Genomic DNA, 24,898 nt, shown 5'->3' on the forward strand with positions numbered 1-24,898 from the left:
GGGCTGTTTTTGTTCAGCTGGAACTGGGACCTTAATCAGGGTAGAGGGAATTATGAACACTTCCAAATACCAAGCTGTGTTGGCACAAAACCTTCAAGCTTCTGTTAGAAAGCTCAAGATGAAGAGGAACTTTACCTTTCAACACAACAATGACCCTAAGCACACAGCCAAATCAACAAAACAATGGCTTCACCAGAATAAGATTGAGGTTTCGGAATGGCCCAGCCAGAGTCCAGACCTGAATTCGATTGAACATCTGTGTTGTGATCTGAAGAGGGCTGTGCACAGGAGATGCCCTCGCAATCTGTCAGATTTGGAGCGATTTTGTAAAGAAAAGTGGGCATATATTGCGTCGTCAAGATGTGTCACCATGATAGACTCTTTCCTAGAAAGACTGAGTGCTGTAATAAAAGCCAAAGGTGCTGCAACAAAGTATTAGTTTAAGGGTGTGCATATTTATGCAACCAGGTTATCTTGAGTTTTTTATTTTTCCCCATTTAAGGTTTCAGTTTGTTTTTCACCTGCATTGTACAGGTTATAGGTCACACTAAAGGTGGAAAAAGTTTTGAAATTATTTATCTTGTCATTTTTTTACATCACAAAAACCTGGCATTTGAACAGGGCTGTGTAGACTTTTTATATCCACTGTAGTAGACCGTATCTACTCATTGACTTTGTATTTCCCACATTCACTGAAGCTTAGCTTTGGACCTCACCAAGATGGCCGCCAAGTCAAAGTCAAAACAGCAGTAGCAGTGAGAGCTCATGGGCTACTAATGGTCCGGGGACCACATGCGGCACTTGGTCTAATTTTGTTTGGCCCCCAAAGTGAAAAACTAAAAAAACACACAATGCTAATGATCGGTCATTGTTCTGATGAACGCTAACCATGTGACATTCAGATCAGATACGATCACTCATTTGTGGTTGCTGTGACAGACATGCATTCGGATGGAAACAGATGAATCTGTCGGGCTGACCGCCAAAATAAGAGCTATTGGTGTGGAGTGAAAGCAGCTGCTGGCCTGACTGACACACATTCCTCAGACTGTGAGAGGATCAAACACAGACGAGAGTCAGAGAAACCACACTGATGTCAGCATTCACTGCTTACGCACTTCAGCCATTTGTGGCTTTGACGATTAATTATGATCAATGTGTTTTGAGGGATGTTTGAGCTCCTAGTTGGTCAACACACACTCAGACAAGCTGAAAGAACTTCATCATAGAATAATTTATTCTTCATGTTAATACAGAACCCAGTAAAGAACAAACAATAACATAAACCAATAACTGAGCTCATAGAAACAGTAACAGGAGACACTTGTCCATGAATATGTGGACAGAGACACAAAATAATTTTATTGTCATGCTATAAAACTGTGCGAGCAAAAAATAATCATACAATTAGTTTTTGTTTATGCAAAATTGTCGTTTTTCATGCAATTCCTTTTTTTTTTTTTTGCTTGTGTAGAATTTTTTTCTGCTTCTGGAATTTTTGTCTTTACTAATTGAGAACTTTTCCTTGCTCGTGTAAAATTAGTTTTTGTTCATGTAAAGTTATTTTATTTCACAATTTTCTTCTTTGTTTTCTTAGTTATGTATTTATTTTTTGCACGCAATAATTTGTCTTTTCTTGCACAGAACTTTGTCATATTTCTTTGCATGAATCTTTTCTTCAAAAATTTTCATTTGCACAAAAAATTTTCTTTTTTGCTCTAAATTTCTCAGCTTGCACAAAATTTGTCTTTGCTCACGCAGAATAGTGGCACAAATGTAACGCCATCTTAAAACAGCAGCGTTGACTAAAGGGACGTTTTTAGGGACGTTGTCTGATTAGTTTGAGGATGGAAAACATGTCCCTATCCGAACATTGCTGGTGCATGTATAAAAACCATAAAACATCAGTAGCTAGCATCAGTAGCTCACAGACAAACCAGTTTGATGTCGTAAATGTAACAAATTGCACCACCTACTGTTAAAACAAATAAGTCATGCCTCAAAAAACATGTCCTCTTCAAAATAAAAGCACAGGCTTTTGAAATCCTGTGCTTTTCTTTAAATGAGTCAGAGAAGCATCCTTTGGGGTCCCCAACCCATTGGTTGAGATCATCTAACTGTTATTCAGTTAGCTTTAGCTTTGTTTGTAGAGAGTAGTGGCGTGCAACTGGGATCTGACTTTTTAAAAGCACTTATTCGTCATTCCATTGGTTTAGTTTTTTTATTTTATTTTATTTTTTCATTTACAAAATCCTTTTGTGACAAAACATTGGTTAGAAGAAATTGCAATAAAACAATGTTCATAAGACAAAAATATCCATTGTTAAAACAAAACTTTATTAATTGTGGAAATAATGTGTAAAATAAATAAATCTGTGATAAATGTCAGCATTTAATTTATCAATATTTTTTTCCTTTTCTTCTCCTGACCACACGTCACTGCTGCAATGGTAATCTTACACTGAAGCTAAAGCTGTGTGTTGCTCCCGCGGCGTGCTCCAGCTGTCCTGAGTGGTGATAAGTAAAGCACTGAAGAACTAGAACACAAAGGTCTGGTTTGGAACCAGAACAAAGTCTTTGGTTACGGTCACATGATCTTCCAGGAAGCATTACGCTGCCGAGAAGTTGGATCTGATGGAATCTTCTCGTAGCTGACGGTGTTTTCCAGAGTCCTCGCCAGGTGTGCGGCGCTCAATGGTGATACGGTAATTTTTCCTGAAAGGGATAAAAGATTGTGAAAAAAACTACAGCATTAGCATCTGTGTACGGACCAACTACAACATCGGATAAAATATCGCAAAATAACTGCACATGTCCTAGTTATTTTTATTGGACCGATTATACAGTGGCAATTATTAAGTGAAGCCACGCCCTTTTCTCTTTGATCCTGCTTAGCCAGTGCAGCTAAATATTAAGCTAACCCAAACATTTGGGACTTGTTGCTACATGCTATGCTAACCTAAACATGTGGGACTGGTCGGTAAATGCTGAGCTAACCCCAACATATGGGAGTGGTCGCTATGTGCTAAGCTAACCAAACATGTGGGACTGGTTGCTACATGCCAAGCTAACCAAACATATGGGACTGGTAGCTACGTGCAAACAGTCCCACAAGCTAACCAAATATGTGGGACTGTTTGCTATGTGCTAGGTGACCCAAAGATGTGGGACTGGCTGCTATGAGCTAAGCTAACCAAACATGTGGGACTGGTCATTATGTGCTAAGCTAACCAAACATGTGGATTTGTCGTTATGTGCTAAGCTAACCAAACACGTGGAACTGGTTGCTATTTTCTAAGCTAACCAAACATGTGGATTGGTCATTATGTGCTAAGCTAGCCAAACATGTAAAACTGGTACAGTTGTGGTTTAGGTGGCGACCACTGTAACTCTAGACTGCCTTCTGTTAGCATTGCTAGTTGCTGTGGTAATGAACAGTCAGAATTATCAACAAGCAAAGCTGAAATACGAAAACATAGTAATCAATTTGTACCACACCCTTGAAAAAGCTCCATATGTAGACAAATGTACATTTACTTTGAAGAGAAACGAGTTAAAAACAAATTAATCTGTGGGAACGTATCTAAACTTAATGTTTCCAATATCGTTTTTCTGTATCTGTACTAAGAATAGAAGTTATGCTAACCTGGTTTATTGTTTATAATCTCAGTGTGTTTTACATGCATAACGCTTCCCCCAACAGGGAGGCTGTGGTACTGTGTTACTTTCCTCCTTCAGTGATTTCTTACACAAATAACCACTATTCTTTACTTTGTTTTTACTTCTGTTCCACCAAAGGAGGACGAACGGTTACATATAGGGGTGTAAGAAAAAATTGTTGACCAAATCAATTGTTTTAGTTTTTTAATAAAAAAACTATTTAATTGTGCTAACATATGCATAGCACGTAACTCCCAGTCACTAGTGTCAGTGAACCACACCAGACCTTGTTAAACTACCACACGCCTGAATTTTAGATTTAAGTTGATTGCACTTTATTTTCATAAAACATACTGTGCACTTTTATAGATATAACTTACCCACAATTAGAATTTGTTGTAGAAGCAAAAGTTAAACTTTTTTTTTTCTCTTGTCTGCACATGCTGTCAGGAGACAAGAAGTGCAATCATTATGAGACAGCAATGCATGTTTTGTTATTGCAATAAAAAATTGATTTATTTTATTGCTTAATTATGACCATCACCAGCCCTCCCTAAGGAAGGGTAAAAAGCTTTTATTATAGGGAGGATATACCAGTATGTGCAAAAAAACGCTACGCAAACCCAGGAACTGCCCCGGGCCCGCAGATGCAGCCAGGCCAGCAGAAAGAGTTGGGGCCAGGGAGCCCCAGGCCACCCCCCACGGCCGAGCAACCCCCAGACGCCCCAAGATCCCAGGCTGAGAGCAGCCACCGCCCCCACACACACCTCCGAGGAAGCCCCAAGCAGCCGAGCACCCAGCGCATCCCGCCACCACCCCCAACCACCAACCCCAACGCCCCCCGCCAGCATCCCGCCCCCCCCAACCACACCCAAGCACCCAACCCTCGAGGGGAGGGCCCAGAGAGCCCCCCGCCCGAGACCCCAGCAGCGAAGCCAAGGCCCACGCCCAGCAGACGGCCAGTGCCGCGCCAAACGAGCAGCCAGCGGGAAGCGAGCCCAGAGCCAGCAGGGACCAGACCCAGGCCAGAAGGACCCGGAACGAAAGCAGCACCAAGAGCAGCGCCCCCAGGGACAGCGACCACGCCATAGTCGCCGGGGGCACCAAGGGGATGCTGCAGTTGCCCCGCCGGCCCCCAGGCACACCGACCAGGCACCCCAGAGCGCCCAGATTGCCTTTCCGTGATGCCGCCCGATCAATGAGCCCATTCCCCAATGGAGAGGCACTTCCCTATCCCCTGAGTGAATGTATGTGTTTAGTGAATGTATGAAGTGCTATTAAAAGGGTGGATGGAGGGGAGCGGTGCTCCCCATCCAGCCTATGTGTGTATATGTGTATGTGGTGCAATAGCTCCAGAGGGTGGAAGTGGTTGTCCCACCCTCCGGGGGGTGGTTGTGTTGAGGTGTAATTAAAATTGGAGGGATTAGTAGGGCAGCCAGAGGTGGGAGTGCCGCCCCGTGCCACTACTTAGTAGCACAGCGGCGGCCCCCCTCCACCCCCAGCCCACCATCCAGGCCCCCGGGTTGGGTATGTGAGTGAGCCAGACCAGCTGGGAGTGAGTGGTGATGTGACGTGCCCATGTAGGAGGCCTTTCTGGTAGAGCCCGGCCCATCGGCATGGCAGGCCACGGGAGGGTAGATGGCACAGACGGGTACGTGACACTGCGGGCCCAGTGACGCGACGAGCAGCACAACGGAGACCCCCCACGGCACCCCCCCCCGAACCATGCCGGCCGTACGGAGCATGGCGGGACCCCCCCTTCAGGCAGAAACCAGGCACCACATCCCCAGCAGCCCAGGAGGCAACCCCCACCGCCTGCTGGCCCAGAGCGGCCCACCCGCCAAAGCAGGCGGCGGCCGAGCAGGAGAGGCCAGCTCCCACACTAGGGGAAGCGCAGGCCCGTACGACACCACGACACAGCACCCTCCACAGGTGGACGGCCCCGCCCCCCCGACGCGAGACGATGCCACCAACCACCCAGGCAGGGCCACCCCGCCAGCCACGTACCGAACGAGACACCCCCGACGCACAGCACAGCCCGGAGACAGCGGGGCCACCCCGCACAAGGCGGCGCGGCACCTCACCAACCCCAACCCCAAGGCCCCCCCCCCGCCCCCCCCCCCCCCCCCCCCCCCCCCCCCCCCCCCCCCCCCCCCCCCCCCACCCCCCCCCCCCCCCCCCCCCCCCCCCCCCCCCCCCCCCCCCCCCCCCCCCCCCCCCCCCCCCCCCCCCCCCCCCCCCCCCCCCCCCCCCCCCCCCCCCCCCCCCCCCCCCCCCCCCCCCCCCCCCACCCACCCCCACCAACCACCCAACCCCCGAGGGGAGGGCCCAGAGAGCTCCCCGCCCGAGACCCCAGCAGCGGAGCCAAGGCCCACGCCCAGCAGATGGCCAGAGCAGACAGCGGGCACCCGCCGGCGAGCCCAGAGCCAGCAGGGACCAGACTCCAGGCCAGAAGGACCCGGAAAGGAAGCAGCACCAAGTGCAGCGTCCGACCACGCCCATAGTTGCCGAGGGACCAAGGGCGAGGCCCCACAACTCACCCTTCCCTCCCCCCGAAGCAACACAAGCCGGCCCCTGCGGTCCCCCAAGTGAGCCCCGGTGAGGGGGGGAGGGGGCGGCCCGGCCCACCTTGCCAGCGGCACTTCAGCGAAGGCGCGCCCCAGTGGACCAGGCCAAGGTGCCCAGACCGGCCGGCAGAGCAACCCACCGCAACACCCCGCCACCTAACAACCCAGGACGCAATCGCCGCCCCCAAGAGTAGCCACCCCCAGTTAAACTTTTTTTAATCAATTCTCTCTTACACCCTTAGTAATTTGACAGTTTAATAAACATACCGTATGTTTTTGATATTTGTACTTATATTACAGTTAGTTACCATTTACTTGTTCTCACCAGTTAAAAAAAAAGGAAATAAATTGTATTTGATACCATTTTGTAATTGTAAAGGTGAAATTTGTAATTATCGATATTGTGATATATCACAGTGTATATCGTATTTTTTAGTATTGGGATATCATATCGTGACATAAAATCGGGAATCATATCGTCAGATTAATGGCAATGTACAGCCTTGTTACAAAGTGATGGACGTTACAATCACCTGAGAAGTAGGAAGCTATGAGCATCAGGACTCCCAGTATGGCTCCCACTACGACTCCCGTTATGGCCGACACTCCCAGTCCACCTGAAGTAAGCAGAGATCATGAGTAACGCCTCCTTCTCTCTCTGGGCTTTTATTTTATCGGCTACAGGAAGTAAGTACATGATTTATTTGGCGTGTCCGCTCTGGTCTTGTGCCGTTCTCTCAGGGTGAAGTGCTCAGGGTCAAAGGCCGGCAGCAGCTGCAGTGACCCATTTACGCCAAAATAATTGGCCACCACCTGAAAAGGAGTAGGTGTGTCATTCTGCAGCCTAAGGTCCTGTCGGACCAGTCCCCCTAAAGGTCCTCACCTCATAGGTTCCCGCCTCTCTGTCCGTCATGGACATCAGAGAGAAGTCTCCCTCTCTGTCGCCATTGACGTCCACGGAGACCTGACCGGCGATTCCTGTCCACCAATGAAGAAGTAGACAAAGACACATTGCAACTTCAGTTCAACTATGTCCTCTAATCAGACATCTTATTGGTCCACATTCGGCCTGCCGTTGAGTACTGACTTGTTTGTAATGACAAAACACTGTTTCCAACCAGCTGGTGATCGTGTTAACTTGTGACTGAGTACGAGAGTCAGCTGGTGATCAGTTAACGCACGTGTCATCAGTTTGACACGACTTCTATACTGGTTTATACTGGTTTATGGTTATGCTGATTTGTACTGGTTATACTGCTTCATACAGGTTTATACCGGCTAATATCGGTTATACTGGTTATACCGGATAATACTAGTTATACTAGCTGTACTGGTTGGTTTATACTGATTATATAGGATATACTGGCTTGTACTTGTTAATAATAGGTTATACTAGATATAGTTGTCTTTACAGTTTAATACTGATTTATTCTGGTTATACAGGTTATATTGGTTAATAATGGTTGTCATGGTTCATAGTGGTTTGTAGTGGTTTATACTGGTTTGTACTGGTTACAGTGGTTTGTTTTGTTTTATAATGGTTTGACTGGTTTGTAGTTGTTTAGAGTGGTTTGTACTGGTTTATACTGGTTGTACTAGTGTATACTGGTTTATAATGGTTCATACTTGTTGGTATTGGTTTGTACTTGTTTATAGTAGTTCGTACTGGTGTATACTGCTTTGTCCTGGTTCGTACTGGTTTGTACTGGTTGTTTGTATTGTTTATACTGATTTGTACTGGTATTCTTGAGTGAACGTGTGTGTCCGAGGGGGTCGAACCTTCAAAGGTCCTGTTCCACATGCGTGCTGTGACCTCAGTGCCGTTGCTCTTGCTGTATCCGTTCTTCATGGCTTCGTGCAGGGCGATGGCGTACAGCAGCATGGCGTCATGGAAGCCTTCCACGAACACGTTGACCTGAGAAGAGGAGTATCAAGAGTTGGACCAGTTAGAAATGTTTCCCTCACTGTTAGTAGTTATTCAGTGTTTATTCATTACTGATATGTTTTATTATTGTCAATTCTTCATTCCTCATTTACTTTGGTTTTTACACATTTTTTATAAAGGTGTTAAATATGGAATCAGAACAGCATCATAATGAATGAACTCTTGCAGGGGCTTTCACAAATGCACATGCTTTGTTTTCGCCGTATTTCAAATTCACAAATGCACACAATCTGTTTTTCGCAAATATATATTTTATACAAACTTGTAATATAAATTATGAAATGCACATGCTCTACTTTCAGTAATATTATTTGAGGCACACTTGTAATATAAATTCACGGATAATGCGAATTGCTGAATGTGCATTTACAAACTGCTTCTGTGCTGTGAAACCTCTGTGCATTTGTGAGAGAAATCTGTGGTGAATTTTGAGACTGCCCTGACGTCGCGGGTCAACAAACGTCACCATTTGCTAATAAAACTGATTGACAGATTCATCGGCCAATCAGGTGTGTTTGCTTTCAGCCAATCATATGGCTTCTTACATTTTCTCCACACTTTTAAACCAATTGCAGAGCTACTGATGTTCAAATAAGAACAAGACGCGCTAGTCTACAATGGCAGACAAAAGACAGCATGGAGAGACTTAGCAATACAAGAGTTGTTTTGACAGTGGACTGAGTCACAGAGAGAACCGAGATGGACTTGAAGTGCCAGAGTTTTATTATTTCCTTTCATGGCCGCAGCACGTGAAGCACCGCCAAAAGGAGTCAACCACAGACAAAAGGTGTGTATTTACTGTAATTATCGCTACTCTACCTTGACTCTGTACCTACAGTGTATTTGTGTGTTTCATTAACAGTAAACAATGACCAACATGCTATGGAGTCTGCCAGAGGAGTAGACATGATGTTATGTTTAAAGCGATCTTTACAGCGCTGTCCTGCTCCCAACTCTCCGGGGCCGTGGACCAGGTTACCTCACTGCTCCCTCTCCGCTCTACGGAGGGGTCAAGGCCCCCTCAACCCCGGCCTGACTGTTGATCGGAGCAATTGAAAGTCCACTCGATACACTTTTATACTTTGTTTACGAGTTACTTATGTTTATATCATTTATAACACACAGCCACAACCCCCGAGCGGCAGGGCGGCCAATCGCATAGCGAGGCGTTCCCTCTACGCAGAAGTAAAAGGGCCAACCTCCATGTCACCTTGACGGCATGCCACCGGCGTAGGTCCTGACACTGAACATTAAACCAGGCCTTAGGTAAAGTTAGAAAGATATTTACGTGTGCTCTGAGTTTGACACTACAACATGCTATAATACAGTTATTGCATTATGTTAGTACTTAATGTAATGATAAAAATCACCAAAAATACATGAAAGCACATTTATTGAAACTAAAGTATAATCATACTATGTATGACAGCACACATATATGCGTGATGACACTACCACTCTCCTGTGTGAAGTTATTGGGGTTTTTTTTGTATCTTTTTCCGGTGTTGCAATTTGCAGATGGTCATTGCGCATTCCAGCCACAGTCGGCTCCCCGTAGAGGCCAATATAAGTTCCGAAGCGCGGAGGATGGCTCGTTTTGAGGAAAATCCGGTTGTAGCTTGCAGTCCACCTTGCTGTGATTGCAACAAGTTATCGGTTGGTCCGGAACAGCCTAATCTGTGAATATCTTTCTAACTTTACCTTAAGCCTGGTTTAAGGTTCAGCGTCAGGACTTACGCCGGTGGCATGTCGTCAATGTGACGTAAGTCTCTCCATGCTGTCTCTTCTGTCCGCCATCGTAGTCTAGCGTGTCTTGTTGTTGTTTGAACACTGTGCATGCGCACACATCAGTAGCTCTGCAATTGGTTTAAAAGTGTGGAGAAAATGTAAGAATCCAGATGATTGGCTGAAAGCAAACACACCTGATTGGCTGATTAATCTGTCAATCAGTTTTGTCAGCCAATGGTGACGTTTGTTGACTCGCAACGTCAAGGCAAATCACCACAGATTTCTTTCACAAATGTGCAGAGGTTTCACAGCACAGAAGCAGTTTGTAAATGCACATTCAGCAGTTCGCATTATCCATGGATTTATATTACAAGTGTGCCTCAAAATAATATTTGTGAAGTAGAGCATGTGCATTTCATAATTTATATTACAAGTTTGAATAATATATATGTTTGCAAAACAGATCACGTGCATTTGTGAATTTGAAATACAACTGCGAAACAAAGCATGTGCATTCGTGAAAACCCCTGCAAGAGTTCATTTTGATACTGTTCTGATTCCAAAGTTAAATAAGTCCCTTTTACACAGTGAACCTTTGTGAAGAGAGAAAATCAGGAAAGGTTACAGTTCAACAAGTGATGGTGTAATCTTGTGACTGATGATGTAGAAACTGCGAGTGAATACAGAGCTGCATTTATAGTGTCTTCTTATTGTGTTGTGATGAACAAGTTGTTCATACGATGGCATATTATGGACACAATAAAATCAAGACCTGGGCATTACAAGAATAAAGTTATAATACTTCAAAAATAAAGTTGTATTTTAAGAAAACAAAGCTGTATCTTAATAAAATCACAATATCATGAGAATAAAGTCATAATATTTAGAGATTAAATTTGTAATATTTTGAGAATAAAAAAGTGGTAATTTTATGAGAATAAAATTTAAATCCAAACAGAATGTTGCGTGTGTTGTGGTCACTAGTGTTATGGAGAATGTGGAACATTTAGTGAGATAATGTTTCACACATGGTGAAATACTGCACCTTTTGGCCCATCGTCACTACACTGTTATCAGTTTAAGGACTTTAACGGTCCTATATCATGCTAATTTTCACCCATCTCCACTTGTTCTAAAAACCCCAAAAACATAGGTTTATTTCCCCCAAATTCGCCTGTTTTCCAGAGTCTTAGCCTCTGAAAAGTCACTTTCTGAGCAACTCTACACAAACAGGCTGATTTGCGGCCTACTTATATTCATGAGTGGGCGTGTCTATAGACGGGACACTGACTTCCTAGTTGCGTTCACTTCAACAGGGAATTCTGAGCGCTGTATCACTACCAGTTTTTAAGATATGGCTTTATTCTCATAAAATTACAACTCTATTCTCAAAATATTACAACTTTAAAATTTTAATTCTCAAATTTCTTCTTATTTTCATGTGGCCCTAATACACTTTCGTAGGTTCAGAATCATGTAAACACTGAGTGGTAGCATTAAAGAGTCACCACTTATGAGGATGACCAGTTGAAGTGATACACCTCAGGTTAGCTACTTTTCCACCTCAGAGTGTCATGTGGTTTTCCTCTTCCTCAATTCCTGACAGCCAATCACCAACTAAACCACTACCATCTGGTTCTGTACACCCAGGGAACTCAAACGTGATCACTGAGGTTGAACGTACGTTCCCACAGTCCTGGCAGTCGTACAGTCTACTCTGCTGGACGGACTTGGTCATCTCGATGGAGAAACTCTGAAACTCGGGTTTGACGGTCCTCAGCAGTGTCACCGTGTTCAGAGCAGCGAAGGCCTGACGAGCCTCGTCGTCGTGTTCATCTCCTCTCCTCCACGAGCCATTACCTGAGAGAACACATGTTGGTCAGACGGACTTAAAGGGATCCTTCACTGTTTTTACAAATGTGACCTGAAACCTTTGAAATGTCCTTAATAGAAGATCCATGCTTAATGAAAATGCATTATTTTGCACCATATTTGTTTTTTTAACTTTTTAGACCGGGGCTACTTTACCCTGTGCGCAGCCATGTTGAAATGACTATCGGTCATCTATCGGTGTTTAAGCATTCAGGATCATTCAGCAGCTTTTTCAGTCAAAATAACAACTTGTGCTGCTTTGGGTTGCTCTAAAAATCAGTAAAACTTAAAAAAAAATGATGTAAACCTCTTGTTCACTAAGAGATGATAAATTAAAACCGTGACCCAAAAAAATCTGTGGCCACAGGGGGCGACAGTTCCCACTCTGCTGTTTCTTACACAGTAGAGAAAAAGAGTGCCTTTAACTTTGACATTGGATGCTGAGTTCAGCTCTGTTGGCAGTTTGTTCCACTTCTTTGCAGCATAGCAACTAAACGCAGCATCACTATGTTTACTGTGAGCTCTGGGCTCCACTATCTGACCTGTGTCCATAGACCTGAGAGACCTGCTGGGTTCATACCTGACTAACATCTCACTGATGTGTTCTGGACCAAACCCATTCACAGATTTATACACCAGCAGCAGAACTTTAAAGTCTATTCTGAGGCTGACTGGGAGCCAGTGTAAAGACTTTAAAACTGGAGTAATGTGTTCTGACCTCTTTGTTCTGGTTAAGAACCGAGCTGCAGCGTTCTGAATCAGCTGTAGATGTTTGATGCTCTTTTGGGGGATTCCTGTCAGAAGACCATTACAATAGTCCAGTCTGCTGGAGATAAAAGCATGAACCAGTTTCTCCTGATCTTTCTGAGTCATTAAAACTTGGATTTGTTCTTTAGGTGGTAGAAGGCTGTTTTTGTGATAGATTTGATCTGACTGCTGAATTTCAGATCTGAGTCAATCAGAACACCAAAGTTTTTAACATGGTCTTTAGCTTTTAAAGATCAAGACAAAAGATACTCGCTGACAGCAGTCCTCTTTTACTTATTACCAAAAACAATCACCTCCATCTTTTCATGATTTAGTTGAAGGAAGTTTTCACTCATCCAGCAGTTTACTTTTTCTAAGCACACACAACACCTCAATGGGACCATAATCATCGGGTTCAGTGATAGATATAGTTGTGTGCCATCTGCGTAGCTCTGATAATCAACCTTACAGTTCTGTAAAATTTGTCCTAAAGGAAGCATAAAATGCTAAACAGAAAGGGTCCAAGAACAGATCCCTGAGGAACCCCACAGGATATTGGTAATCTGTCAGAGTTTACAATGTTTCTAAAATAACTTCGCTCCTCCAAGGAGGATTTAAACCATTGCATTACTTATTAATTTAGTCCAACCCATCTTTGCAATCTGTGCAACAAAATTGTTGGTCTACAGCAGTGGTCTCCAACCTTTTCAAGTCCAAGATCCCTGACCTCCGCCCTAAAGTGTAAAAACAAAAAAAAACAGATTTTACTTCCACTTTACCGCTTTTATTCATGCTAACTTTATTTGAATTACATGAAATGCTTTGGTCAAACATTAAAAAATAATGAACCCAAATGCTATCTGTAACTAGCATATTAAACTGGTCGTATCATTTGATTCTAATGGGTCAATTTTTATTTTTTGCAATTAGTATGTTGTGTTTATTTGTGTTCGGGGGTGTTTGTTCAGGCATCTAAATAGGAATCTCCAACAGACCCATTTCAAACTCTATCCAAAAACCGAGCACATATTCGAACTCGGGAGTAAAACCTGTCCTGACTCTGACTCTACCCAAAAACCAAGCACAAATTCGGATTCGAGGGGACCAGACCTTTCCGTTGATACCATGGTTGGCCCGATCCAAGCACTTTTAAAATTGTATTTCACATATAAATATTGCATTTATCCATGGTTGAATCACACATATGTATAGGGATGGAAATTGATAAGAATTTAGCTATTACAATTCCATCATCGACACTGTTTATCGATTCAATTCCTAATCAATTCCTTATCAATTCTCCTATCAATTCTCATTGGGTGAGGGAATGAAATAATACAAATGGATTTGTTTGCTTTAATTCTTAATTATCTTATCTTTGTCTCTTTAATTTCCTGCAGGAATATCAGCTCTCTTTTATTCCACCAGATTTTTTCACTGGATAATATATACAGAAGGTGCTATATAAAATTGATGAATTATTACTATTATAATACAACATATGACACATTTTTCCCTGGTTGTTACGTGACGTCATTAGCCCTGTGTGTGATCATGTGAAGGAACAAAATAAAGATAACGATCAGTACGAGTCCCTCTCCCGTGTCTGATTACTTGTTATAAGGACATAAACTGCAGATGAGATGTGAGTTCTTATGGAAGTTAGTTGTTTTTTGGCATAAAGTCGGTGCAAGAAGCAACTTTTGCGTGAGAGTGTACAGCAGGGGTGCTCACTACGTCGATCGCAAAGGTAGTGTTGGTAGATCGCATGACATCAAAAAAACAGACGTCAGCGGCTGATGTCAGCCTATCATCCATCCTGTCAAAAAAGCGAGGGCTTAAAATCGGCGCTAACTCGCTGACTAGCTTGTTAGCTTTGCTGCACTTAGCGCCGTTGTTTGCGCATGCGCGATGACCTAAAGGTCAGCCTATCAGCCATTCCGTCACTTGATTGACATGCAGGGCAGCCAGTCAGATGAGTACTGAATTTTCCTGACCTTTAGGTCATCGCGCATGCGCAAACAACAGCGCTAAGTGCAGCAAAGCTAACAAGCTAGTCAGCAAGTTACCTCCGATTTTAAGCTAAAGAAAGCCTATATTCATCAAAAATGAGCGGGGTTGCTGGACCAAGTAAGAAGGCAAAAACGTATCACTTTCATACGGAATGGGAGGTGGACTTTTTTTCACGATGTCATTTTCTAAGTGCGTTTGCCTCATCTGCCGGTCTGCCATCACAATACCAAAGAAAGGAAATGTGGAGCGGCATTTCCGGACTGTTCATGGAAAATACGACACCGACTTCCCACCAAAAAGCGAGCTGAGAAAGAGAAAGGTGAATGAACTAAAATCCCAGTTGTCCGGACAGCAGTCATTTTTCATACAACATACTTCAAAAGCAAAAGTTGCCACCGAAGCATCGTTCCGGGTGAGTCACGACATCGTTAATAACATGAAGTCCTTCCAAGACAGAGAGATGGTAAAAGAGGCATTCGTTGAAGCAGCTGACTCATTGTTTCGAGACTTTAAAAATAAGGCAGAAATATTATCTTCAATCAAAGCTCTGCAGCTGTCAAGAAGCACAGATACACCGCGCTGTGAAGCCATGGCTAAGGATGTAACCCAGCAAATGTGGAAGGACATCGGAGATTGTGAGTGTTTCTCACTGCAGTTGGACGAATCTACTGACGTGAGTGACACAGCCGAGATGTGCATTTTTATTTGTATGGTGTTTAGTGATATCACTGCAAAAGAGGAGCTATTAACAGTACTTCCCATGAAAGAACACACGCGAGGAGAGGACATATTTCAGTCATTTAAAAACTTTATTGAGAAAACTCAGCTCCCAGTGTACAAATTGGTGTCCATCACCACGGATGTAGCACCTGCAATGGTTGGCCGCGTGAATGGATTTTATTGCCAAGTGCAGGCAGGACGATACTTTCCCAGACTTCCTGAATTACCATTGCATAATCCACCAACAGCGTTATGCGCTAAAATGCTCAACATGAAAAGATCATGGATGTGGCAAATTTCCAGAACCTGGCGTCAGAGCTGGAGATGCAAGGGAAGGCCTGCGTGCAACTTGACAGTGCGCGCTACACGGAGCAGATTGACAATTGTCTGTCAGAGTTTTGACAAAGGCTTTCAAGACTTTCTTTGCTCGAGCCAGTCGCTACATTCATGTGCTATCCTTTTTCGGGAAGATGCTGATGTTGATTCACTCACATCAAAAATTGCAACACTGTTTGACCGGAACTCTTCTGGAGTGGAAGATGAGATTTTGACTCTACAAGCCGACATTGAGCTGAAGTCAAGAGCTCAAGGACAGTCTGGAACTTACTCACAGAGGTAAAGTACCCCAACATGAGGAAATGTGCTACCTCCTTGACTGCATTATTCGGCTCCACTTATTTATGTGAGTCAGCCTTTTCCCACATGAAGATCATTAAGTCCAAGTACCATTCCACCATGACTGATGAACATTTGGAAGTGTGCTTGAGGCTGGCTGTCAGCAGCTACTCTCCGGACTATGCATCCCTCGCTGATTTAGTTCAGTGCAAGTCATCAAAGTAAACTCAGGTAATTACAAAAAATGTTCATAGTTAATTATGTTGTGTTGTACAAAATTAGCTCATGGGGTTATGCAAGGTACATCAACATACATTGTACATGTAAAGAATCCTCAATATATGTGAAAATAAATACATGTGAAATATATGTTTTGCATTTTTGAGGTGGGTAGATCTGGGGTAGATCATTGTGACTTGGTAATTTCATAAGTAGCTTGCATGCTGAAAAAGTGTGAGCACCCCTGGTGTATAGAATCCGGAAGTGAGTAGCGTAGCAAAAAAGACGCTACAAACACAGCACACAGGACAGCACAGCTGCGGGTGAAATTCTTTGCTGTGGAAAGCTTACAACTATATGGAGCTTCACTTGGTGCTAGCATAATCCCAATATACAGGACCCGGAGGAGTTTATCATTACGTATTTGCGACGTAAGAAGAACTGATAAGTGGAATCGACAGGCAAGCAAACAAACGATTCTTAGGAACTGGATGACTGGGAACCGATTCTCAGAAAGAACCGGTTTTCGATTCCCATCCCTACAGTATCGCTCAATGACACAGGTGAGCAGCAAAACCGGAGGCGGTGGGGATTGCTTGACTGCAGAATGCGCTGAAATCATGCAGCGGAGCAGTTTCGGTGCAGATACGCATAGGCTTTTAACTGTTTAACTTAGCTGACGTTGTTTCGTGGATATGTGTTGTGTCGCAGTTGTATTTAACGAACAGCTGGCTGGAGATTTGGTGGTGTGTGTGTGTGTGTGTTTCTCTTTCTCTCTCCCTCTCTGCTTCTTACTCAGTGCTGCGCTGAGGAGAGTTTGTTCTTGTTCTTGTTCTACGTCACCTGTTTTTATTATTTGTTAAATATTTTTTCTTGGTGTCATTCTACCTCACCTTTGTTCATTTTAATAAATGTTCCTTTTTTAAAAAATTGAGACTTGTACCATTTGGCTGGGACTGGATGTGTGCCGCTGGGCTGCTTCCTTCACGCGGTGGTGGCCGCCAGTCGCTCGCGCGCCGGTTTGGGGCATTGCCCCGTGGCTTGCACTGTCTGGTGGGGGGGCGGGGCCTGGGCTGCTGTCCTTGCGCCAGCTGGGGCTGTGCAGTCCTGCTGGGCTGGGGCCGGTTTGTGGGTTGGGGTGGGGGGTTTGCCCCCGCAGGGCTTGGCCCGGGGGCTCGCCCTTGGAGGTTAAATACGTTTTACTTGGTGTCGTTCTACCTCACCTTTGTTAATTTCAATAAATGTTCCTTTTTTTTTTAAATTGAGACTTGCAACATTTGTTATCATCATTGTGTAATTTTTATGATGTAAATTTGAGGGAGCAAAAGTAGTATCGGCTCCAAATATCGGCTCAAGGAAATCGGTGGTCCGTATCGGTCATCAGCTAAGGCTGATGGAAAAAAAATTGGTATCGGCATCGGCCGCAAAAATCCATATCGGTCGATTTCTAATGCACACTTTAGGCTGCAAACAGCTCACAGTTTTTATGGGTGAAATCCTGCTTTAACACCTCAGACTTCTGCTTGGCTAAATTATTTAATCCAAAATGAATCACAACATTCTTCAAATGTGGGTAATCTGCCACAATATGCAAGATTTTGTCAGCCAGGTCTGATACTGTCATTAGGTAAGCAGATCACTTTCACGTTGTTGCTGAACATCTTCTGAGCATCTTTAACAGAAACATCCCCCAATATCAGTGTGTGAGGTTGTTGGTTTGGCCTACCATGTCGCTTTTGTTTTCCTGAAGCCCTTTCAGTCCTTGCAGTTCCAGAAGGTTGTGTGTTGACCTTATTAGAGCAAGATCCTAGGTCATTCAGCAGTGGGGCAAATCGATTATCCAGTTCTACATGAAACTGGGTTTGTGATTTGGTGATACTTCTGCCTTGAACAGATGTCTACTTTTATGCCTGGGCAGACAATGGAGTTGTCGTTGAGGCTGCAGTCTGAGAAGAGAGTGCAGGCCAGTCCGTCTCATTACTGATAGTAGGGCCCTTTCCTCGGCCCGTTAGCCTTTGAAGTGGATATTACTTTTTCTTAGGCTTAGCTCCCAGTGTATTCCAGGGAGGATTCGCACCTGTTGGCTTATCAACGGCAAGAGAATCCACCTTAGCTTTGATAGCACCGGTTGGTAGCAAGTTAGCTTTATCCTCTCCGCTGTTTTGAAACAATGGCACAGTCGTATCATTACCATATCCACAGTGTCCATTAACCTCAATGTTTACTTGTATTCCTCGCACTGTAGTCTCCAATTCAGAAATCTTTTGGCGAAAACTGCTGTATTCTGTTGTAGAAAGATGCTATTCTGCTAGTTAGCTTGCTATAGCTAGCTAGCTTGCTACTTAGCAGCAGTGGATTCATTGCTGATTCTAATGAGCAGCAGTGAATCCTGGTTGCCTTTATTTCCATGCACAGGGAGCTCTTCTTCTCTCCTTAATGGCGTCTATGAAACAGCAGAGTGGGAATTGTCGCCACCTGTGGCAACAGATTTTTTTTTGGATCACGATTTTAATTGATCATCTCTTAGTAAACAAGATGTTTACATCATTTTTTTTAAGTTTTACTGATATTTAGAGCAACCCAAAGCACCACAAGATGTCATTTTGACTGAAAAAGCAGCTAAATGATCCTGAATGCTTAAACTCATATAGGACTCAATGGAATAAAACGGGCTAATCAACATGGCGGTGCACAGGGTAGTCCCAATTTTGAAAGTTATTAAAAATTAATATGGTGCAAAATAATGCATTTTGTTAGGCATTAATCTTCTAATAAGGACATTTCAAATGTTTTAGGCTCCATTTGTGAAAACAGTGGAAGATTCCTTTAAAAACAGAGCGAAGTCAAGCCGCCGATGGCGATTGGCTCACCGTACGACGAGGCGTTGAAGAGCTCCACGTTGAAGAACATGCAACCTCCGTTGGTCAGTTGACGTCTGTGCGCGGCCAGCATCACCTCTCTGATTTTATCAGCCGCCATGCACATGATGACCACTGCAAGAAAACAAATGGAACATCCAACTGTCAAATATCAGGTCAGAGGTTGAAATCCAGCTTCTCCATCCCCACTAAAACTGAATCTCAGTCTTTATTTTAAACTTTTTTTTATCTGTGAGTTAGAGCTGAGGGGTACTGCATTAGTTTTTTATTGATCTGAGGAACAGTTTTAACATATCTATTTATCCTTTGACCTCAGCCAGCACTGCTACATCCTGCACCACTGTAGGACTAGTGGCTACATGAGAAGCTAACCAAACATGTGAGCTAAGCTAACAACGTTAAGGACTCACTTATTACTCACCACCAGTCCCACATGTTGTGATTAGTTTATAGCTCTTAGCTCCGCACTCACTCACAGGAACACATGTGAGGCCGATTTAATCGGCCGATTTTTGCGTGTTTTACGTGTATTGGCATTGGCTAATGCGCGCTTCTGCGTTCGCCGATCCAATTTATTAACAGAGCGGCTGCTCCAGGGCTCTGTGTTGCTGCAGACAGAGAGCAGAGCCCCTCCCCCCACGAGCAGAGCGTGAAGCAAGTTCTTCAATCCCAACAGCAGGTTTTAAACTTTCAAAGGATCTTTTTACTGTAACTTAGCTGTTCCGTGGGTCCACGTGTTGTGTCGCACTTCTAGTTAACGAGCAGCTGTCCGGAGGTTTGGTGTGTGTGTGTGTTTCTTTTTGGCTCCAAATATCGGCTCAAGATAATCGGCAGCCCGAATCGGTCATCGGCTAAGGCTAATGGAAAAAAAAAAAATCGGTATCGGCCCTAAAAAACCCATATCGGTCGATCCCTAATAGACAGCACCATTTGTACTTACGGTTTAAAGGATCAGCTTACGGAGTTACTAAAGGATGAGTTCACTCAAAATATACTTAGAATTTAAAAGGCTTATTCAAGGAGTATGCCACTTTAATTTTGGCCCCAGTAAGTTGAAGAAGTGTAAAGCCCTCTCAGTGCAACCTCCGGCTCTAAAGACAGTGACAACCAGGGAGTGACGTAAGGAGGAACTTGTTGCCGATTGGATGTCGCGACACAGCCTCACTCAAAGTCACTTGAAAAGTTCCAAATTTTCATCTTTGAGTGACTTCCAGTGACTCAGATCGCGCAATGGAGCTGCTGGAATCACACAAGTTGCGTCGCTTGAAGGAAGGTCACTTTATAGTAAGGATCGCAATTTTTAATTTGTGTAACGTGGAAATAAGTCGTGGTGCCACGGCAAACAAAACATTACAGCAAACCTCATTTGCATTTAAGAAACCACCACACTGCTGAGTATGCAGCATTTGAAGCTAGCAATCAAGCTAATGGTAAATGCTTTGCGGTAGCTAAGAGCTAGTCACAGGCCGCTGTTAGCACTTATGAGCAGTGAAAAGAGCAAAGCTACTAGAAAGAAAATGAAGTTCATGGCCTTAGACATGAAGAAAAACATTTCACCAATGCACGAGTGACTGAAATAAGTCTGAGGACAACTTACCTGAGCAATGTTCATTTTACTCATTACATGTTGACTTTAATATTTTTATATTTAAATATCCACAAAGCTGCTGCATTTGGACATTTGTTGTTTTTGTGTTACAAGAAAACCTAAAATGCAGGACATTTTATTTGTGGTTTAAGAGGTTTTGTTAGTTTGTTCTTTAGATTATTTTATCATCTACCTCAAAAACCAAAATACTGCTGACTGTGCACTTTATTTTTTGGCAAGGAGCTCCAAACAGGTCTGCAGTGTAACATGTTGGACAAGTTTTGTTTGTTTTTGAAATGTGAAAAATGAAAGACTAAAGGAACTATCATAATTAAGTATTTTGGACAGCAATGCTCTAAACTTTTTATTTATATTTTAAATAACTACCTCATGTGCAGTTAAAACAACAAGTTTGTATTGTTTCACGGGTATTGTTCAATGTTTAAAATAAGATTGGAACATTCAAGGTGTAGGCTGTCAGAAAAAAATATCGGGATCAGCAGGTCAGGCATTTTAAAAATCGGTGATCGGCCAGAAGATTGCATTCAGTGCAGCCCTAGTCATCACCATCGTCATGTGTGCATCTGTGCATGTTTGTATGTAACAGTGTTTCCACCGCCGTCCTCTGATCTTCACCTCCTCTGAGTAGATCTGTACAGTTCCAGCATCCAACACCGAATCTCAACGCTTTTAAACCTCAGTGATTGTTGTGTCTCTGTCTCCATAGCAACAGTGTTAGTGAAATGCTGAGGAGGAGGATGAAGACAAACCTTCACTTAAAAAAACAACAGTCCTCAACTATTTTAACCAGGGCTATCAAACTCATATGGTTCAGTGGCCAAAGACGGTGCAGTTTGATCTCAAGTGAGCTGCAGATTTTAGGTGGAAAATGAGTAATTTAATCAATACTGTACTCTAATTTGTAATATACGGCACTGATAATATCAAACCAATAAGAGACAGATATCAGTCACTGCACAATCTTCATTTTCAATTTAACTGATTTTGTGACCAATTTTTATGTAATTTGGTGAAATTTTATGGAATAATTTGAAGACAATTGCTGAATTTGGGAAAAATTGAGAGTTCTTTCAACAATTTCAGATTAAAAATGACTTCCATCACGTGATGTAAGCATGGGGCAAATGAGAGCCCTGCTAATATTTTGGAGTTTCATTTACTTTGTGTATTATTTTGGAGATATCTACAACTGAATTAGTTGGTAATTTACACAATGGTTCATGGTTTTTCAGACTTTTTTGCTTTCTGCTCTGAGACGAATTGGATGCTCTAAAGGGCCGGATTTGGGCTCCAGGCCTTGAGTTTAAAATGTGTGATTTACAGTAAATGCTTCTTTTTTTTTAAGTCAGTCAAACAAACTCCGTAAATTCTACTCCTAAATGAGCTCATGTTCGTTGAAAGGATTTAAATAAAACCAATAATAAGGTTTTATTATTTTTACCTGAATACATTTGTGATCCAGATACGACCTGACAGTGAACCTGAACACCATCTGACCATCATCATCGTTATCGCTCCTATGAGCCTGAGGCTGTGCCTTTGTAATCAGATTACACTCATCAGTGTGACTGGCAGAGGACAGCGCTGTGCAGCAGGAGCTGGTGTCCATGTTAACTGATGACTGACTTCAGATGCACCTGTTGGTGCATCACTTCAACTGGTCAAAAATAATGGGAACCACTCATTCCTCACACAAGAAACATTTTAGATTACAGTCACAAATTAGCACCATCCCCATTTTGACCGTAACACCAGTTAGTCTGAGTTCTCAGAGTTCAGCATCTTCCTCCTCATTCTGTTTTTATTCATTCATTCATTTATTAATGTGGTAATAAATAAAGGAAGTAGCTTCCACGCCGTCTTAAAAAACAAATACTTTAACAGTTGTAATAGATTAATAAACAGAATAATCTTATTGATTTAACATGTTCAATAAATACTTCAATCTCTTTAAATGAATTAAATAATTAGGTGTGTGTGTGTGTGTCAGTCATTACGATGAACTGAGACAAGCTCAGACTGTCCAACTCTTATTATTATTATTATTATTATTATCATCATCAACTCTTTGTAGTTCACGAGCCAAAAATGAAGCGGTTTGATTAAAATGAGCTAATTCAACATTAATGTGCCTGACTTTGAATTTGACTTAGAAATGACACAATCCAACAATAACTGACAGGTATCAGTCCCTGCAGCAGCTTCACTTTCATTTATTTACTTTTGTGACCAAATTTAGTTCAATTTGGGGAGATTTTGTGGAATATTTTAAAAAAATATGCAAGATTTTGGAAAAAGAATTGAGTTATTTTGAGCGTTTGAGGATAAAAATGAGTGTCATCACGTGATATGAGCTGCAGAGTCTGAGTGAATATATAACGGAGGGACTGAGATATCTTTGAATGAGTCGTGTTTTGTCCTGTGGGACAGATTGTAATGTTTGGCTTTGAGTTTGATCTCAATCTCACACTGACCTGATCACAGAGGTGAAAGTAACAGATTATGTATTAAGTACTCCTGTTACTTTCTTTTATAGGTTCTAAATCAGTAATTATACGTTTTAATAAAAATGAAGTCATTTGTTACATTTCTACACCCAACCATTACCGAGTAAATTATTATTTGTTTTAAAATGAACATTGTGAAACTACAAAAAAAATTAAATAACCAGACAATCAAATGCATCACATCACAGCCGACAAATCAGATTAAACGTAATGCACGTTACCAAAACAGCGAATTAGGGTTATTTTCTGTTTCAGAGTTCATAAATGTGGCTTTACTAAGAGCCTGATAATTCTTTATTTTGAATTGAATTAATTTGTGTTATTTTATTCTGAAAAGAATTGTACATTTTGAAAAACCTTTTATTTTATACAGATGCCTTTGAGGAAAATAAATTAGGATTTGTGCAAGATTTGGTCTCTTCCATGATATGTTTACTGTATGTAAGGGAAACGTGGCGAGATTTACTACAAAAAAACAAAAAACGTGGGGGGTGAAAGTAACTATAATTTTTAATTGAGCTACTTTTACTCGTACGTATTTTATTTGTGACTTACTTGTACTTGTTCTTGAGTACAATTCCTATCTAGTAACAGTACTTTTACTTAAGTAACCTCTGGACTGATGTGAGGGACCAAAGACCCCCGGAGCCGAACCTGAACCTGAGTGCGTGTGTGCGCGCGCTGTACCCTCAGTGTCGTAGATGTTCTGCAGCAGCTCGTCCACGTTCAGCGGCTCCTCGGTGGACACGGACACGGTCCTGATGCTGTGCTCCCCCATCAGGTGATAAACGCCCTCCAACGTGAAGAAGCAGTTGCGCTCGTGCTTGTCGTCCTCGAACACGAGCAGCGCGCTCCTCCAGCTGAAGTGCGCGAACATGGCCGTGAACGTCTGGGCCATCTTCACGTAGGACGGGGCGATGCGGGTCAGCTGGGAGTACTCCCCGTCCTTGGCCCCGAAGCCCGTGGCCAGCGCGCCAGCGGAGATGACCGGGACCCCCCAGTGGGACGCGAGCCGCACTACCGCTGCCGCCTCGTACTCGCACACGGGTCCGAGGATCAGGTCCGGCCGGTGAGCGCACGAGCGCTCCACCAGCGAGAAGAGCGCCGCGTTCACGCAGTCCGAGTCCCCGAAGTGCACGTGGAAGCGCAGCCCGGAGAACGGAGAGCCGTCCGCGCGCAGCCGCTCCTGTGCGTAACGGAGCGCGGGGGCCACGCGGGCGTAGGAGAAGAGGAACGAGTCGTTTAGGGGCACGAACACGAGCACGTTCACGTCCTCTGTGACGGTAAGCACCGGGCTCAGAGCACTCAGCAGCAGGACGCACAGGGTGGGCGCACGCGCCATGCTGCCGCTGGTTCCCGGGCTGTCTTCACGCAGGTCCGCTGAGCCCTCCGCGCACGCATACGCTCAGTGCACGCTCGGACTGAAGCGCCGGCAGCTGACAGCCTCCGGCCCGGAGCGCTCGCACACCTTTTTCAGGGTGTCTCGTGCGTCATCGGGGGCGCCGCGCACCTCCTCCTTAAAGCGACACGTGCTCAGTGAGCCGCTTCGCCACCCACCCACACACACACAAACACACACACACACACACACACACACACACACACACACACACACACACACACACACACACACACACACACACACACACACGCACAGCAAATTGATGTGATCCACAGTTCTATGAATTTGGGTTAACCATATTTATTTATTGATCTGAGTAATATCCACTGTTATCCAGAAACTTTAGTAATATTTGGGTCATATACTGTATATAGTCATCTTAAAGATGTAAATCATTGTTTTGATCCGAAATAAA

The 24,898-nt window shown here is 43.5% G+C and overlaps 1 protein-coding gene across 1 annotated transcript; it reads right to left on the bottom strand.

Moving 5' to 3' along the window:
• Positions 1 to 7,071: 7,071 nt before the first annotated feature.
• LOC114458865 (atrial natriuretic peptide receptor 3-like) lies at positions 7,072 to 24,593 on the bottom strand. Its single transcript, XM_028441238.1, has 5 exons — positions 23,769 to 24,593; positions 18,957 to 19,079; positions 11,585 to 11,760; positions 8,007 to 8,142; positions 7,072 to 7,205 (listed from the first exon to the last, which is right to left on the bottom strand). The coding sequence occupies exons 1-5, from the start codon at positions 24,421 to 24,423 to the stop codon at positions 7,072 to 7,074; spliced, it is 1,224 nt and encodes a 407-aa protein (XP_028297039.1). The 5' UTR covers positions 24,424 to 24,593.
• Between the last annotated feature and the right edge of the window lie 305 nt (positions 24,594 to 24,898).

The sequence above is a fragment of the Gouania willdenowi genome, unplaced genomic scaffold, assembly GCF_900634775.1.
Source record: "Gouania willdenowi unplaced genomic scaffold, fGouWil2.1 scaffold_1_arrow_ctg1, whole genome shotgun sequence".
In the NCBI taxonomy this organism is placed as follows: Eukaryota; Metazoa; Chordata; class Actinopteri; order Blenniiformes; family Gobiesocidae; genus Gouania; species Gouania willdenowi.

Excerpts from the sequence above, each read along its gene's own strand:
- LOC114458865 (XM_028441238.1), bottom strand. The coding sequence starts at position 24,423 with ATGGCGCGTGCGCCCACCCTGTGCGTCCTGCTGCTGAGTGCTCTGAGC. Across the intron at positions 11,761-18,956 it reads CTTCAACGCCTCGTCGTACG|GTAATGGCTCGTGGAGGAGA; the intron begins GTGAGCCAATCG and ends GTGTTCTCTCAG. Across the intron at positions 8,143-11,584 it reads ACTGCCAGGACTGTGGGAAC|GTCAACGTGTTCGTGGAAGG; the intron begins GTACGTTCAACC and ends TCCTCTTCTCAG.